This window comes from Diabrotica virgifera, chromosome 7 (assembly GCF_917563875.1).
Source record: "Diabrotica virgifera virgifera chromosome 7, PGI_DIABVI_V3a".
NCBI lineage: Eukaryota > Metazoa > Arthropoda > Insecta > Coleoptera > Chrysomelidae > Diabrotica > Diabrotica virgifera.
Window position 1 is genome coordinate 190216942 of NC_065449.1, and position 16921 is coordinate 190233862.

The 16921-nt window shown below is 35.3% G+C and overlaps 1 protein-coding gene across 1 annotated transcript in view; it reads left to right on the top strand.

Moving 5' to 3' along the window:
• LOC114326347 (dual oxidase) overlaps positions 1 to 16921 on the top strand; it is a 276211-nt gene that overhangs the window by 224227 nt on the left and 35063 nt on the right. Inside the window, exons 8-12 of the mRNA XM_028274683.2 lie at positions 3662 to 3863; positions 7258 to 7737; positions 11942 to 12226; positions 12514 to 12717; positions 12868 to 13177. Coding sequence (XP_028130484.1) covers positions 3662 to 3863; positions 7258 to 7737; positions 11942 to 12226; positions 12514 to 12717; positions 12868 to 13177 — 1481 coding nt within the window. The remainder of the gene's footprint in view (positions 1 to 3661; positions 3864 to 7257; positions 7738 to 11941; positions 12227 to 12513; positions 12718 to 12867; positions 13178 to 16921) is intronic.

Genomic DNA, 16921 nt, shown 5'->3' on the forward strand with positions numbered 1-16921 from the left:
TTGTATGACATATATTGAGTAGCGTATACTGTGAGAAAGAACGATATTATATTAATTTTTCTATATTCTAAGGTTAAGAAACTATTCGAAATACATAAAAATATGAAACACAGTTACGTAAATTTTAACTATTTAGAATGGGAAATAAGCCACAATATTATTAAAAAATGATTTTTATTAACGTTTCGACGCCCAAATCGGGTGCCGTTGTCAAAATACAAAATACTATTAATATAAACAAAAATGTTGTTGCTTAGTAAAAAAAATTCTTCTAATAATTTATTTAATTTGACTCATTTATATCGGCAACTCAGATACATATGATACATTTTAAAGTAGAAGACTTTAAAATGATATTGCCAATATTTATGAGTTGCGTTCCTGGGACGACTTTACTGAAAGATAGTTCATTCGATTACATGAAATCAACCCCAACTCAAGAATATCCGTCACAAAAAATCATAGCATGTGATCTGTCTTTAAAAAGACAACCACATGCAACATATTGATTATAATAATAATATAATAACAATTGCCGATATAAATGAGTCAAATTAAATAAATTATTAGAAGAATTTTTTTTACTAAGCAACAACATTTTTGTTTATATTAATAGTATTTTGTATTTTGACAACGGCACCCGATTTGGGCGTCGAAACGTTAATAAAAATCATTTTTTAATAATATTGTGGCTTATTTCCCATTCTAAATAGTTAAAATTGTAAAAATGCCACAAGAAAATAGCTTCAGAACAACATACAGTTACGTAAAATATTATGTAGCTCATCATTTTAGTTACAGTTATAAAAATCAATAATAAAAATAATTGTAACCGTAAAATCCATAAATCAAAACTCATTAACTAATGAAAACATTATGCTAATTCGATTTCTTCGTGTTAAACTGTTTCTCTGTGGGAATTTATTGTGCAATAAAACAAACAAAAATTACATATGTGCTAATATTATATCATAATTCAGTTTATGGAATTGGCATTGGTTGAGATATTAATTTGATTAAGATTTAGAATGTATTCTGCAAAAAACAAACTGCTGAAATTTAAATTTTAATTTAATCTTTAATCATTTAAATAATAGCAGAAAATTGTAAATGAAGGGAAACTAATAAAGAAAACATAGCAGCTGTAATAGAACTAACAATGAGAACAAATTATAATTTGATTAAACAAAGCTAGCTTTTTGTCTATGGCCTACCCCTTTTTATATACTACATTTCTACATAATGTTATTTTATTAACCCCTCTATGTATTGACTTCTCTTTACGTAGTTAGGTGTTATTTTTTTAAATACGTTTTTATATTTTAGAAAAATGAATATTACCTCATATTAAAACGATAACGTTATTTATTCTTCTTCTTCTTGTGCCACTCCTATCGGAGATTGGAAATCATCAAGGCTACCCTGACTTTGTTTACAGCTGACCTAAAAAGTTCATTAGTGGTGCAGCCAAACCACTCTCTCAAATTCCGCATCCACGACATTCTTCTACGGCCTGGATTCCGTTTTCCTTCTATTTTTCCTTGCATTATATTTTGAAGTAATGCGTATTTATGACCTCTCATCAGGTGACCCAAATACTCGAGTTTTCTTCGTTTTATCGTTAATAAAATTTCTGCGTCTCTTCCTATCCTTCGTATTACTTCAAGATTTGTGATTCTTTCAACCCAACTTATCTTCAGCATTCGACGGTAGCACCACATCTCGAAACTTTCAATATTTTTTATGTTGTTCTGTTTGAGAGTCCAGGCCTCTACACGTATAATAGCGTGTTAAATACGTAGCCACTTAGCATTCTTAATCGTAGAGGGATGCTTATATCTCTGTTGCAGAAGAATTTTCTCATCTTTATGAAGGTGGCCCTGGCAATTTCGATACGTCTTTTTATTTTATTGTTTTGGTCTCCAGTTTCGTTTATTAAAGTTCCCAAGTATTTATAACTTGATACTTTTTCAATTTGAATGCCGTTTATACTAATATGTGCTGGTTGTGTCATGATTTTACTGAAGACCATATACTTGGTTTTTTTGATATTAATGTTTATGCCATAATTGTTGCAAGCAATATTTATGTTTGTAAGTAATCGTTGTAATTATTCTACTGTTCTTGCAACTAGTACAGTGTCGTCTGCGTATCGAATATTATTTACAACCTCTCCATTGATTACGATTCCTTCATTTGCTTGCAAAAGGGCTTCCTGACAGATGCTTTCACTATATACATTAAATAGCAGTGGTGACAAAATGCATCCCTGTCTTACTCCTCTATGTATTTCTATTGCTTTTGATATCTCGTTTTCTATTTTGATGTTAGCTTTCTGATTCCAATATAAGTTGATAATTATTCGCAGATCTTTATTATCTATGTCTTTTCTTTCAAGAATGTCTCTTAGCCTATCGTGGCGTACTCTGTCAAACGCTTTTTCAAAATCGATAAATCATGCATGTACTTCTTGATTAACGTCTAGGCATCTTTGTGTAAGAACATTCAAACCGAAGAGAGCTTCTCGAGTACTTAGTCCTTTTCTGAACCCCATCTGTGTATTACTAATATCTGACTCCAACTTTTGATAAACTCGGTTGTGGATGATTTTTAGAAATGTCTTTAGTAGATGGCTCATTAAAGATATTGTTCGATGTTCTGAACATTCTTTTGCATTGGATTTCTTTGGCAGTGTAACGAATGTAGACAGCAGCCACTCTTGAGGTATAATACCAGTATTGTATACTGTGTTAAATAAGTGCAATATTATACCTATTGATTCATCATTCAAGAGCTTTAGTAATTCAGTAGGAACCTCATCGGGTCCATTTGCCTTTCCAGTTTTGGAATTTCTAAGTGCCATTTCTACTTCACATTTTAGGATTTCAGGTCCCGTTTCACTATTTACCTTGTCAATGTTATTTCTGTTGTCCTCAAACAATTCTCTTATGTATTCACTCCATCTATTAATTTTTTCTGTTAAGTCTATAATAATATTTCCGTCTTTGTCCTTAAGCAAACTTATTTGATGTCTTCTTTGGGTTCCTGTAAGTTCTTTTACTTTTTTATGTATATTGAATGTGTCATACTCTCTTTCATAGTCTTCCATTTCTACACATTGTTCTTTAATCCATGATTCTTTGGCCTTCTTTATTATTTGCTTTATGTTCTTATCAACCTCTCTGTATTTTTCTGAATTATTCTTCAATTTGCGTCTTTCGTCCATTAGTTCTAGTATGTCTGGTGTCATTCACACCTTATGTTTCTTTGGAGATTTGGTTAGGTGTTTCTTTCCCGTAGTTCTTATTATAGTGTTTATATACTTCAGTTTTTCATCTATGTTGTCTGTTCTGCGGATTTGGTTTTCTGCTACACTGAGGCCGGTGTTGATTTCTTTGCGCACTGTTTGTCGTCGGTGTTCACTTTTAATCTGACTTAAGTCTAACGCTGGGATGATGGTTTTTCTCATTTTCTTTGGTCTAGCTTCTAACACAGATACTACTGGATTATGATCCGAACCGATATCAGTTCCAGGGTTATTTATTACCATACAATAATTACCGAAGTAATTAGAGTATTTTGATAGTTTAACCGACTTTGTAGTATTAACATTAATAATGTTTTAATTTTTTTAAGCCAAATAAAAAAAATAATGTTTTAGACTATTTACTACAAATGAAATAGAAGAAATTAGGAAGATAACTTTATACGATATAATTATTAACAGTACTAGTATTCATGAAAATGCCATACAAAAGAACGTTTTCTTCTGGAAAGAAGGTGATCCCTGTCCCCAACCAATGCAGCTCAACACGTCCCAGATGGAGCCTTGTAAAGTCATCACAGGTTACGACTATTTTGAAGTAAGTATTATCTAGTTAGATGCTTTTCAATATTTTATTGGAATATAAATGATTAGGTACATAAGCAAGTAAACAGTTGTAGCTTTCGTATTTTTAATATTATTCTAAAGCTATTTTCTTGTGGCATCTTAATGCAATTTACTGTTGTTGTTGGGAATAAGCCACAATTTTCCTTCACAATTAAGTTTATTTGACCAATTTGACGTTTTGATTTCCATTTTGGAAATCGTTCTCAAAATACAAAACATTTTGTTTTGGTTAGTTGGTAACTAACTTCTTCTAAATTCTTCTGAAAAGCTACATGCAATGGTGACCGTGCAATTCACCTGTTAGTGAGCCCATAGTACATTATGAGGAAAAAACCAGGAAAAAACCTCATGATACTCTCCCGACACGAAATGAAACAACCTCATGATAGTTTACTCTGAATATTAACACTAAACTTTGATTTTAAAAATAATTTAGTTTTAATATAAAAGAGGAAAACAAAAGGTCAAATAAATTTAGTTTCAATATAAAATTATGGCTTAATCCCGACAAAAATAGCGGTTTCTTATTTTTGAATATTTTATTTTAATCATTTATTTCTTTTTCGGAAACTATTGCAGAAATAAATTGTTTCGTGGCATAAAACTTCAATAATAAATTATTAGCAATTAGAAGAAAAAGACTAAGTTTTCAATCTCATAGTACCTATATAAAACAACATTAAGAATGTTGCTCTACATCCTACCAAATTAAAAACAATGGGAACCTTCTCTGGTTACACCTCCGAGGGTTCTAAAATATGCAAGCCATAACGGATGCTGAGACTAAGGAAGATGAGGGAATTTTACAATTTATAATTCACGTCTCATCTGCTCAGCGCGGTAAAGTTCCTGCGAGAATGGTTCCCTTCGTACTCCAATCAGAGTAAACATGTAAATAAAAAATGAATAACCATTTTCAATTTCGTTGCAACACGAAACTACACCCGCGCCATATTCTAGTCCAATCCGAGAGTGCTGGAAGCACCTCTACCGGTTTCGAAACTTATTAGTCTCTCATCAGGAGGCACATATGCTGCTCTGTCTGATCCAACCAGGACAAACCCCGGCGTGCAGCCACGAATTGCAACGAACGAAATGGCATGGATGCCCTAGCGACAACTGCTAGCAAAACACTAAGTTTTCAATCTCATAGCATATAAAACAACATTAAAAATGTTGCTCTACATCCTACCAGATTGAAAACAATGGGAACCTTCTCTGGTTACACCTCCGAGGCTTCTGAAATTTGCAAGCCATAACGGATGCTGAGACTAAGGAAGGTGAGGGAATTTTACAATTTATAATTCACGTCCCATCTGCTCAGCGCGGTACAGTTCCAGCGAGAATGGTTCCCTTCGTACTCCAATGCCGCTAGGGCATCCATGCCATTTCGTTCGTTGCAATTCATGGCTGCACGTCGGGGTTTGTCCTGGTTGGGTCAGAGAGAGCAACATATGTGCCTCCTGATGAGAGACTAATAAGTTTCGAAACCGGTAGAGGTGCTTACAGCACTCTCTGATTGAACTAGAATATGGCGCGGGTGTAGTTTCGTGTTGCAACGAAATTGAAAATGGTTATTCATTTTTGATTTATTAAAAATTAATTTATTCTGGTTGAATTCTTTAGTTTCATTGTTGTTTCAGAGAAGCGTTTTGTGCTAGGGATGATGTGGTAGTTTCTGGGGATTGGCCAATGTACCAATCAACAACAGTTAATTAGCAATAAAATATGCCGCCAATATAGACCCTGTACCCCCTTTCCTTGTCAGATATAGCTATGGTGCTGCTAGCTTTCCTGTAAAGTTATAGCAATACCCATTGTTTCTCTGCAATTCATTCCCTGTGGTTGCATTTCCTAATTTCATCATTTTTTAGTTGGTGAATTTTGCTCTAGGGGATGATGGAGTAGTTTATGGGGATTGGTCAATGTACCCTGATTGGTCAATCAGCACTACTTAATTACCAATAAAACATGCCGCCAAGATGGGCACCGTACCCCTTTTCCTTGCCGAGATGGCGCTGCTAGCTTTACAATAAAGTTAGCAACCCATTTTTTCTCGGAAACGGCTACAGAGGCTACAGGAATAATTTTCATCTTTCCGTAACAAATTAGCAATAAATTATCAACTAATTCCCTGCGGTTGAATTTTCTAGTTTCATCATTTTTTCGGGGGTGAATTTTGCGCTAGGGGATGATGGGGTAGTTTATGGGGATTGGTCAACGTACCAATCAGCAGCATTTAATTAAGATGGGCTCTGTACCCCTTTTCCTATGGTACTGTTAGGTTTACACTAAAGTTAGCAACTCCTATTTTTTCTCGGAAACGGATACAGCAATAATTTTTTTTCCGTAACAAATTAGCAACTAATTCACTGTGGTTGAATTTTCTAGTTTGATCATTTTATCGCGGGTGAATTTTGCTCTAGAGTATGATGGGGTGGTTTATGGGGATTGGTCAAGGTACCAATCATCAGGACTTAATTACCAATCAAATATGCCTCCAAGACGGGCCCTGTACCCCTATTCCTTGTCAAAATATAGCTATGGCGCTGTTAGCTTCACAATAAAGTTAGCAACACCAATTTTTTCTCGGAAACGGCTACAGCAATAAATATTTCCTTTCCATAATAAATTAGCAATAAATTATAATCCCGGCCTGAATTTGGCCCTATAAAATGGTGCTGCTAACTTTACCGACATACTTATTCTATACTATACATACCGCTAACTTATTTATCTTAATCTTCGGATGACCAAGGGGGGTAAATTTGGACCCCAGCGTATGTGTTTCTTTAATAAATTTAAAAGTATTTTCAATTTTAAACTCATTATTTTTTTATTTCACTTTAATATCATGCTAGATATCCTCATATTTTGAAATAAAAAAAAATCCCTATATTTTACGAATAAAAAATATATTCTGAAGTTGATGTTTAGTAAAATACCGTCTATTATGTGGAATTTCAAGTAGTTTTTACACTGCGCGTTATCAAAATTTATTTTTAGACTGTGGTGCCTGTTATGTACGAATCATGACATTCCTGTCTGCTACAGTTAGTCATTATTATTATTTCCTGGCGTATATTATTATAGTTTCTTAGTATTTTGTATACATATAAGATATGGCCCGCAAATATCTTACTGAGGCTGAGTTACAGGAAATTGTTAACTGCTAGCGATTTTTATGATGGTATATAAGATGAAATAGTATCAGAAAACGAGGATGTATTGTTAGATAAAGATTTAAATGCTGAAAACATTCATTCCAGGTCATTTTTGACCTAGGGTCATTTTTTACCCCCGTTGGTCATCCGTGTAACAAAAAAAGTTGGTCATCGGAAGGTTAAGATTCTAATTGTTTTTAGGGAAATGAGTTGGTGTACATCTATGCCTGCGTGTTCCTCGGCTTTGTCCCCATCGTCTGTGCTGGCGCAGGATACGGAGTGGTGAAGCTTCAGAACAGGAAGCGAAGACGTCTAAAGATAAAACAAGAAGAGCTTCGGAACGGCGATGTGAAGTTACCGGTAGATACGATGATAGTAACGGAATGGTTACACGCCAACCACAAACGAGTGGTCAAAGTCAGATTCGGACCGGATGCTGCTATACACGTCTTGGAAAGAAAGGGAGAGAAGTTAAGAACGATTAATTTGAAGAATGTAGATAATATTGTTTTGGAAGAGTCGTTAAATGTTACTTCGAATAAAAAACCAATAGTTTTAATACACGTACCGAGGGATTATGACCTGGTGTTGGAGTTGGAGTCCGTAGCTTCGAAGAAGAAGTTTATGAACAAACTAGAGCATTTTCTTAATTCCAATAAGAAAACTCTGTTTTGTACTCAGGTAAATGTAGTAAAATACTTAAGTTCAATTTGGAACTTTCATTCTATACCGGGTGTCCACTTATATTTTCCCCCATTTTAACTGCCTATAACTTCTAAACGGATCAAGATAGAAATATGAGGTTTTCGCTTAAACGTTTTATTTTAGTAAAATAAAACTGAATGGATTGAATTTCTTATATCGCTTTCAAATACGAAAAAAATGGCGGATTTTTGAAAAAAACGTTGTTGACTTTTTTTAATGGAACACCCAGTATATTTTTTTTAAATAAAGAAAGATCATTCACCTATCCAGCAATATAAAGTTTTTCAAAATCTGTTGTCAAATCACTGAGTAATTAATTTTTAAAATGAGAGGTGCAACGTGGATATCACATAATAACATAACTAAGCAAATTGATATTATGTTATGTGATTTCCACATTGCATCTCTCATTTTAAAAATTAATTGCTCACTCATTCGACAACCGAATTTAAAATTTTTTATATCGCTGGATAGGTAAGACCGTTTTTTGAAGTTACAAAAAAATATACTGGGTGTTTTAATAAAAAAAATTCAGCAACGTTTTTTTTTCAAAAGTCAGTCATTTTTTATTTAAAAGCGATATAAAAAATGGCCATTTACAAAAACGGTCATTTACCTATCCAGCGATAATTTTTTTTAAAAATCGGTTGTCAAATGAATGAGCAATTCATTTTTAAAATGAGAGATGCAATGTGGAAATCACATAACATAATATCAATTTGCTCAGTTATGTTATTTAGGTATGTGATATCCACGTTGCACCTCTCATTTTAAAAATTAATTACTCAGTGATTTGCCAATCGATTTTAAAAAACTGTATATCGCTGGATAGGTGAATGGCCTTTCTTTCAATTTACAAAAAATATACTGGGTGTTCCTTTAAAAAAAAGTCAATAATGTTTTTTTCAAAAATCCACCATTTTTGTCGTATTTGAAAGCGATATAAAAAAGTCAGTCCATTCAGACAAAACTTTTACTAAAATAAAACATTTCAGCGAAAACCGCATATTTCTATCTTCAACCGTTTAGAAGTTATAGGCAGTTAAAATGGGGGAAAATATAAGTGGACACCCGGTATAATCTAACGTATTCTACGCTTCTGCTATCCAATTGGTTGCACTTCTTCTGAGGTCGTCGGTATATCGTGTTAGATGTCTTCGCAGGCTTCGTTTGTCGGCCCATGGTCTCCACTCAAACAATTTTTTGTAAACTGCCGTATTTCATTCTTGCAATACTTATGGCCCGGTAATACCTTCAATAATATTTTCCACTCCGGATTGTCTACAAAGTTCCTCGTTTCTTAATCTATTTCTCAAGCTATCTCAAGCATTGGTCTTTCCATTTTACGTTGTATTCTCCTCAATTTTTCCGCTCATGCTTTGGTGGGAGTGAAGACTTATGCTCCGCATGTGAGAACTAAACTTTCAGAACACGCTGATTGAAAGCTTTCCTGTTAAAATTGACTGGGACATTTATTTTAGATACGACTCTTATTTTTTGAAATGCAGCTCAACCTATACTTACTATTCTGAGCAGCTCCTCTCACATGTCTGGTTTTCACGCGATAATCTTATTTCGTGGCCCAAATACACTCCACTACTTTTTCGATTTCTATCAGCTCATTGGGAACGAGATTCGACGTCATTTTTATTTTCCCATAGTTTATCTTTAAACCGACTCTGTGTTACTTACTGTTGTTGTTGTAGCGTTGATAGATAAATATACCTGGTATACATATTTATCAATCAACGGTTGTAGTATAACTCTTTTTTTTTTTTTGTTTTATGATATAGACCTGTGTGTCAATTAGCCAGTCACAACTTTTTTGTTTTCTATTCATACATAAAGCAGGCAATAAGGTTTTTAGAGTTCCATAGCAAACTCTTCCACAGCTCTCTATTTAGTTCAAAAGCTGCAGCTGGCCGCTATGGACTATCCTAGTTGCTCACCACATTTTTCCATTATACATCTTCTTCTTCTTCTTCTTTCATATGTACATTACATAATATATCAAATTATCAGGATTAATAAGTTTAGAGGTTAATTTTAGTTTCACAGATAAATTTCATTAAACAATCATATATATTTTTGCTGTTCAAAGACAATAGATAGGATATATTGAAAGGTGGAAAAACATTGGAATCTCGTAAGTCGTCTGGTATCAGAACAATATTATCGGCATATCGAAGATGATTTAACTTCCTCCTTCTCCTTTGGAAGTGCCTTCTCTATTGAGGTTGTCGGTCAATATGGCAAACTTCTCTCTGTTCTGGGATTGATGAATTAAGTCATTACCTGTCGTGTGGGTCCAATCTCTGATGTTTCTGAGCCAGGATTTTTTCTTTCTTCGTATACCCCTTTTGCCTTCGATTTTGCCTTCTAATATTACCTAAAGCCTTACATCTTTCTAATAATTTTTCTAAATTCACATTGTTTTAATGTTCAGGTCTCACAGCCATATAGTAATAGAGACCACACATAACACTTTAGTGTTCTTAATCTTATTGTGACTGATAGATTGGGGTTACAGAGCATTTTACGCATATTCATGAAACCAGACCTTGGTATTTCAATCTGTCTTCTAATTTCTTTTGAGTGGTCTAGCCGACTATTTAGCTCTCTGCCTAGGTACATGAAGCTTTGGGAACTCTGAAGGGTGATACCATTTCGGTCCATCGATATTAACACCCTTTGAGTCCCACTTTTATTATTTAAATGTATCATAAATAGTTAAATCGATAAAGTAACTATCTACCAATTTTTATCTTCTTAGTAATGCAATGAAGTTTACAGTTGTTGAATTTTCGTATATATTTCAAAAAATATTTTCAAACCTATTTTGCTTTCTGCTAGGGCTTTTAAGATAGCGACTGTTTCCACTACCAAATGCTTTATGGAAGTCCAGAAAAATAAGAACCAGATGTCTACTATATTCCATAGATTTTTTGGCTAGAGTTTTTAGGCACTGCAGATGACTATTTTTTGCGTGGGCTGATCGAAATCTTGCTGTTCCGATCGATAGAAATCGAGTTTTATATGTTTGCCAGTGCTCTAATAAAGACATTATATAGTTGGTTCAGTAAGTTAATGGGCCTTTAGTTTTCAAGGCATAATTTATCCATTTATTTGAGATGTTTTCGTTATGCAGACATAGGTTAAAAGTGTTTAAATTCGTCAAATCAGAACTGGACCCCCTAATTTAATTGCCTCAATAACTACACAATCTTCTCCTGGAGCTCTATGATTTTTCATATTTTTGAGCGAGAATGAGAGCATATCCTACTGTGTATATCGTCCGATCCTACATTCTGTACCTTTCGCATTGGCTATTCGATGAGCTGTGGAATAACTTGATTTTGATAGGTAGGTAGAATGTTTTATAGAAACTTTCTACTGGTCTATCTGAGACTATATTTTCATTTTTGTCTTTAAGTTAAAAGATTTTCTTTTTTTTTTGACATTTTCAACTTTTTTGCTCGATACTTTCATACTTTGGTTTTCTTTCAAAGTTTTTATAATTTTCTCGTTCTTAAGCCGGTCACTCACGATACTGCGGCGTCATCCAATTTTGTCGAATCCGACTAATTGGCAAAAATTTTGATCGTCGTGTGACAATGCATCCAACGAAATCGTACAATTTAACCACAGAGAAACTGGCCTGTCTGCTGCCATACTTACTGCTGCATACTTGAAGAATTTCCTCCTTTGTTACTTTAAACACATTTTCAGTTACTCCTATCGCTGAGTGAGTAGTTCTCTATAACATTCTTTAGAATGTGTTTTTCAATTTCAATTTCAAAATCTTCAATTTTAATATTATAGATTCCCGAGATTCCTAATTTAGTTATAATAATAGTCTCCCGTTTTATACCGCTCACGTGGCTTTGGGAGTATAGCAGGGTAGTCTGCTATATCTAGGGCCTACGGTATACAAGGAAGGTAACAGGGCCAGTGCTACGCTTCAACCGCCTATTATTACCCCTGGTTTTACCCAAGGTACTCATTTTATTCAGGCTGAGTCGACCTGGGGCCTATAAACATTTTAAAAATGTCTAGTTGTTCTTGCCGGCGGTAGGATTTGAACTCCGGACCACCGGCACGCTAGCCTAGCACACTACCACTCGGCTACGCCGGCCCTCCTAATTTATTTATAAATAGTTTTAATTTATTTTATTTATAGATAGTAAGAGAAGTGCTACTAGCGAAGGCAGAAACACGTCAAAGAAGGGAAAAGAAGCTGGAACATTTCTTCCGCGAAGCTTACGCCTTAACGTTTGGCCTAAGACCTGGAGAAAGACGGAGAAGATCTGATTCTAACATGGACGGAGAAGTGGTGACGGTGATGAGAACGTCTTTGACCAAAAGCGAATTTGCCAGTGCTCTTGGGATGAAACCCGATGCCGTATTTGTTACCAAAATGTTTAATATAGTTGATAAAGATAAAGATGGTAGAATATCGTTTCAGGTGAGTTTTTTCTCTATTTAATAAGAATCATTACATTTGTAATACACGTAACACCTATTCCTAGCAATATTCAGAGTGATAAACAACAATCTTCTTGGCACTAAATCCATTGCTCTCCAGACTTACACATTGAATACTCTTCAAAACAAATGTGGCAATAAATAGTCTATTTCTGGCGTTTTACTAGTATTTATCACTTAAAAAAGCTTTATATTATAGAGAAATTGAATGGTTTACTCACACATAGGACAGGGCTTCAAATATTAACCGAACTTTTATACTTTCAGGAGTTTTTAGATACTGTGGTACTCTTCTCCAGAGGTGCTACAGAAGACAAGCTTCGTATTATCTTTGATATGTGTGACAACGATAGAAATGGAGTAATAGATAAAGAAGAGCTATCAGATATGTTAAGGTCACTAGTAGAGATAGCGAGAACGACAAGCTTGTCTGATGATCACGTCACGGAACTTATAGATGGGATGTTTCAGGTAAGATATTTTACGTCTACATATTTTACGGTGATCTTCTTTGAGTACCGTGCCCAAATTTTAGGCGTGGGTAGCTTCCATGATAATTTGCCGATATCGTTCTCGGTGCCCATTCTCTTTACGGTGATAATCTTACTTTATATTTTTTAGGATGCTGGTCTGGAATATAAATATTACCTTACATATAGTGATTTTAAAGTATTAATGCAAGAATACAAAGGCGATTTTATAGCGATAGGTCTCGATTGCAAAGGAGCGAAGCAAAATTTCTTAGATACTTCAACAAATGTAGCCAGAATGACCAGCTTTCACGTAGAGCCCAGCTTAGAAGATAAGAAAAACTTTTTGAGGTTGAAGTGGGATACTCTTGTCACCTTTTTGGAAGAAAACAGACAGAATATATTTTACTTATTTTTATTTTATGTAGTAACAATTTTGTTATTCGTTGAAAGGTTTATACGTAAGTATTATTTGCTTATTGCTATTACACTACTCCAAAAAATTAATGCACAACCTTAAAAATGGGTATTTTTGATGTCTCGAATTTCCTAAATCTGTTGTTCGATTTAAGTGATTTTTGACATGTTAAAGCTTTATTTTTTAACAATATCGCTCTAATAATATTGTTGTTAGACAGGTAAATTGTCATTGTCAAAAATCACAGTTTGACAAATTTGTTGCCACCATATCACTCCAGTCTGGCACTTACAGACATTCCGTCTATTGCTGATCTTACCGAAAAATGTAAGAAGTTGGAAGAGGTTTTGTCATGGTCCTCTGACACAGTGTCTAAAGCCAATCGTTCAAATGTGAGAAATCAGGAATCATCCTATTCTGGTAGGCCAAATTATTCTCGGTCTGGTAACGTATCTGTTTTCAACTCAAGGATTACATGTTGGAATTGTCATCGGTCGGGACATGGGTATTATGACTGTTCTGAACCTAGAGGTCTGTTTTGTTATGGCTGTGGACGTCAAGGAGTCCGTAAATTTGAGTGTAAATTCTGTTCGGGACACGAGAGAAGGGGTGGATCGTCCCTGGCAGCCGCCCCTCATCAAGATACAGGGAATACTATCGAAAATCCTCAAGACCCAGAAACCAGTTTCTCGAGTCAGGAGGCCCAAGCCTCAACCAGTCAAACATCTCACCCTCCACCGAAAGACAAAAGACCTCTCTCTCTTGTCGTTTCCCCATTACTGAGGATCGTGATTTCTTCCAATACTCCTAACAATGTTTCTCCATTGGTCTCTATCTTCAGCTGCTCTAAGAGCTTCGCAGAATGAGTTTCCTGCTGAATTCTTTATTTGGTCTGACCATCTAGTTGGTGATCGTCCTCTTGATCTTCTCCCCGGAACGTTTCCAGAAACGATTAATCTCTCCAAACTGTCGTCACCTCTGCGAGCACGTAACCAAAGAATTGCAGAATTCGTTGCAGACATATTGTGGACAGCCTTTTTTTAATATTGAGTTGGTTTAGAATGGAAACGTTTGTCCTATGAGCTGTCCATGGTATGCGCAGCATTCCTATCCAGCACCACATCTCAAAGGCATCAATTTTTTGGCGCTCGCATGCGCGAAAATACCACAAAAGACCACAGAACGGCAAATACTACCCGAAAAGAGAACAACTTTAATCGATTATGTACATTGTGATTCTTCTGTAGTTTCTACAAGAAATCCTTTATCTTCTCTTATTGATGTTGACCTGTTCGTAAAAACAAGGATAATCGTCCGTAACTTGAAATATCTATCTTAGGACATTCTTGTTTAGCTTTACTGGACACAGGGTCCAATGTCTCTATTTTAGGTTCTCTAAAAATGAAACTGTGATTTTTTCTCAAAGTTCGCGTCACCCTGTGGAATATTCTAGCATTTATAAAATACTGAAATTAAAACCCAACTATAGCCTCATGTTTTCTTAATTTTCTGTTTTTTGATTTATTCGCTTAGGTTGGATAATAAAAAAGTTAGGTACTTTACACAACTAGCTGTTTTTCATCAATACAGGGTGTGCGACAAACTTTAAGCGGTAATTCTGCATGAAAAATAAATGACAGTTTGCTGTACATATGCTAAACATATGCTTCGTTTCCGAAGTACGGGGTGTTGAATTTTTTTTACAAACTGATGGATTTATTTATTGCTCTAAAACTGGTCGAGATATGCAAATGAAATTTGGTGAATTTTAAGAGGTAATTATTGCGCATTTTTTGACATACAATTAAGAATTTTATATTCACCATTGGCGTTCATACGGGTAATATGATCGGTCATATTACCCGTATTGTATGTCAAAAAATGTGCAATAACTACCTCTTAGAACCCACCAAATTTTATTTGCATATCTCAACCGGTTTTGTGGCTATAAATAAATCGTCAGTTTGTAAGAAAAAATTTAACATACCGTATCTCGGAAACGAAATATTTGCGGACATATGTTGATAAAGCAAACTGTCATTATTTTTTTATGCAGAATTGCCCCTTAAAGGTTGTCGCACTTATTTAGAAAAACTCTGACTTATGAAGAACATGGCTAGTTGTTAAACTACTTAACTTTTTTATTATCCAACCTAAGCAAATGAATCAAAAACCAGAATGTTAAGAAAACATGAGGCTATAGTTTGGATTTAATTTCAGTATTTTATAAATGCTAGAATATTCCACAGGGTGACGCGAACTTTGAGACAAAATCACAGTTTGATTGATACACCCGGTATATAATGACAATTTACCTGTCTAGCAACAATATTATTACAGCGATATTGTTAAAGAATAGGGGAGCACGGAAGGAGCCTCCACGCAAGTGATATTATAAGAACAAAATGTCACTGGCGCTCCCTGGAAACGCCCCTCGGGCGGCCAATCCTTCCACCACTGGATCCGAAGAAACAAACGAGAATCAACGGCTCTTATCAGAGCCTACATTGACAATGATGACCATAAACATTTAGGGTATTACTTGTAATAAACAAGAAATTTTGTCTGAACTGTGTAAAACCCACAAGTGTGATATATTATGTATACAAGAGACTCACCGTGACATATCAGCACGTAGACCTAGCGTCGAGGGAATGCAGCTTATGATTGAACATCCAAGTGCAAAACACGGAAGCGCCATCTTCGTAAGGAGAGATATTGATGTAACATCAGCAGAAAAAACATGTTACAACGACATTGAAATTTTGACCGTCGAAATAGGAGCCTGCACAGTGACATCTGTGTATAAACCACCCTGGAGAGACTTTGTTTTCTCCCCTCCAAAAAATTTCGCTTCTCAAAAAACCAGATTCATTCTCGGGGATTTTAATAGTCATAATGTTCATTGGGGCTACGCTTCAACTGATAAAAATGGAGATCTTGTGGAATCGTGGGCTGAACAAAACAACCTGGCACTGCTGCATGACCCAAAACTGCCCTATTCGTTCCAGAGCAAAGTGTGGAAGAAAGGTTACAACCCTGATCTCACCTTCATCAGCATGTCTTTAGAGGACCGTTGCGTTAGAAAGGTATATAAGCCTATACCAAAGACACAACATAGGCCCGTGGGAATAACCTTATATAGCGCTATAAAAGCTCCCAAAATCACTTTCAAACGAAGGTTTAATTTCAAAAAAGCTAACTGGGAAAAATATACTGATGAATTGGAAACACAAGTGAAAAACATAGTCCCGATCCCCAAAAACTATGATGCGTTCATCAAACTTGTAAAACGAACCTCATGTAAACATATACTCAGAGGATGTCAACAACATTACATATCTGGTCTGAATGACGAAGCAAAAGACATTATGACAAAGTGCACCGAAGCATATAGTAAAGACCCATTCAGCGAAGTTACGGCAGAGATAGGGGAGAGACTGCAGCAAATACTAAGCGCCTCCAGACAAGAACGGTGGAGCGAGACATTAAGTAAAATGGATATGACGCACAGTAGTAAGCAGGCTTGGAATATGATCAAAAAACTTAATGGTGATCCCACAGAGATGAAAGAGCCATGTGCAATAACGCCAAATCAGATAGCCCACCAACTGCTTCTAAATGGCAAAGCAAACCATCGTTGCAAAACGCCAAATATCATAAGAACTCAAGACCAGGAAACAACTCTCTTGCGAAACCCATTTACCATCTAAGAGCTCAAAAATGGTATTGACTGTATGAAAAATGGAAAATCACCTGGGGTGGACGAAATCCTAACAGAGCAGAT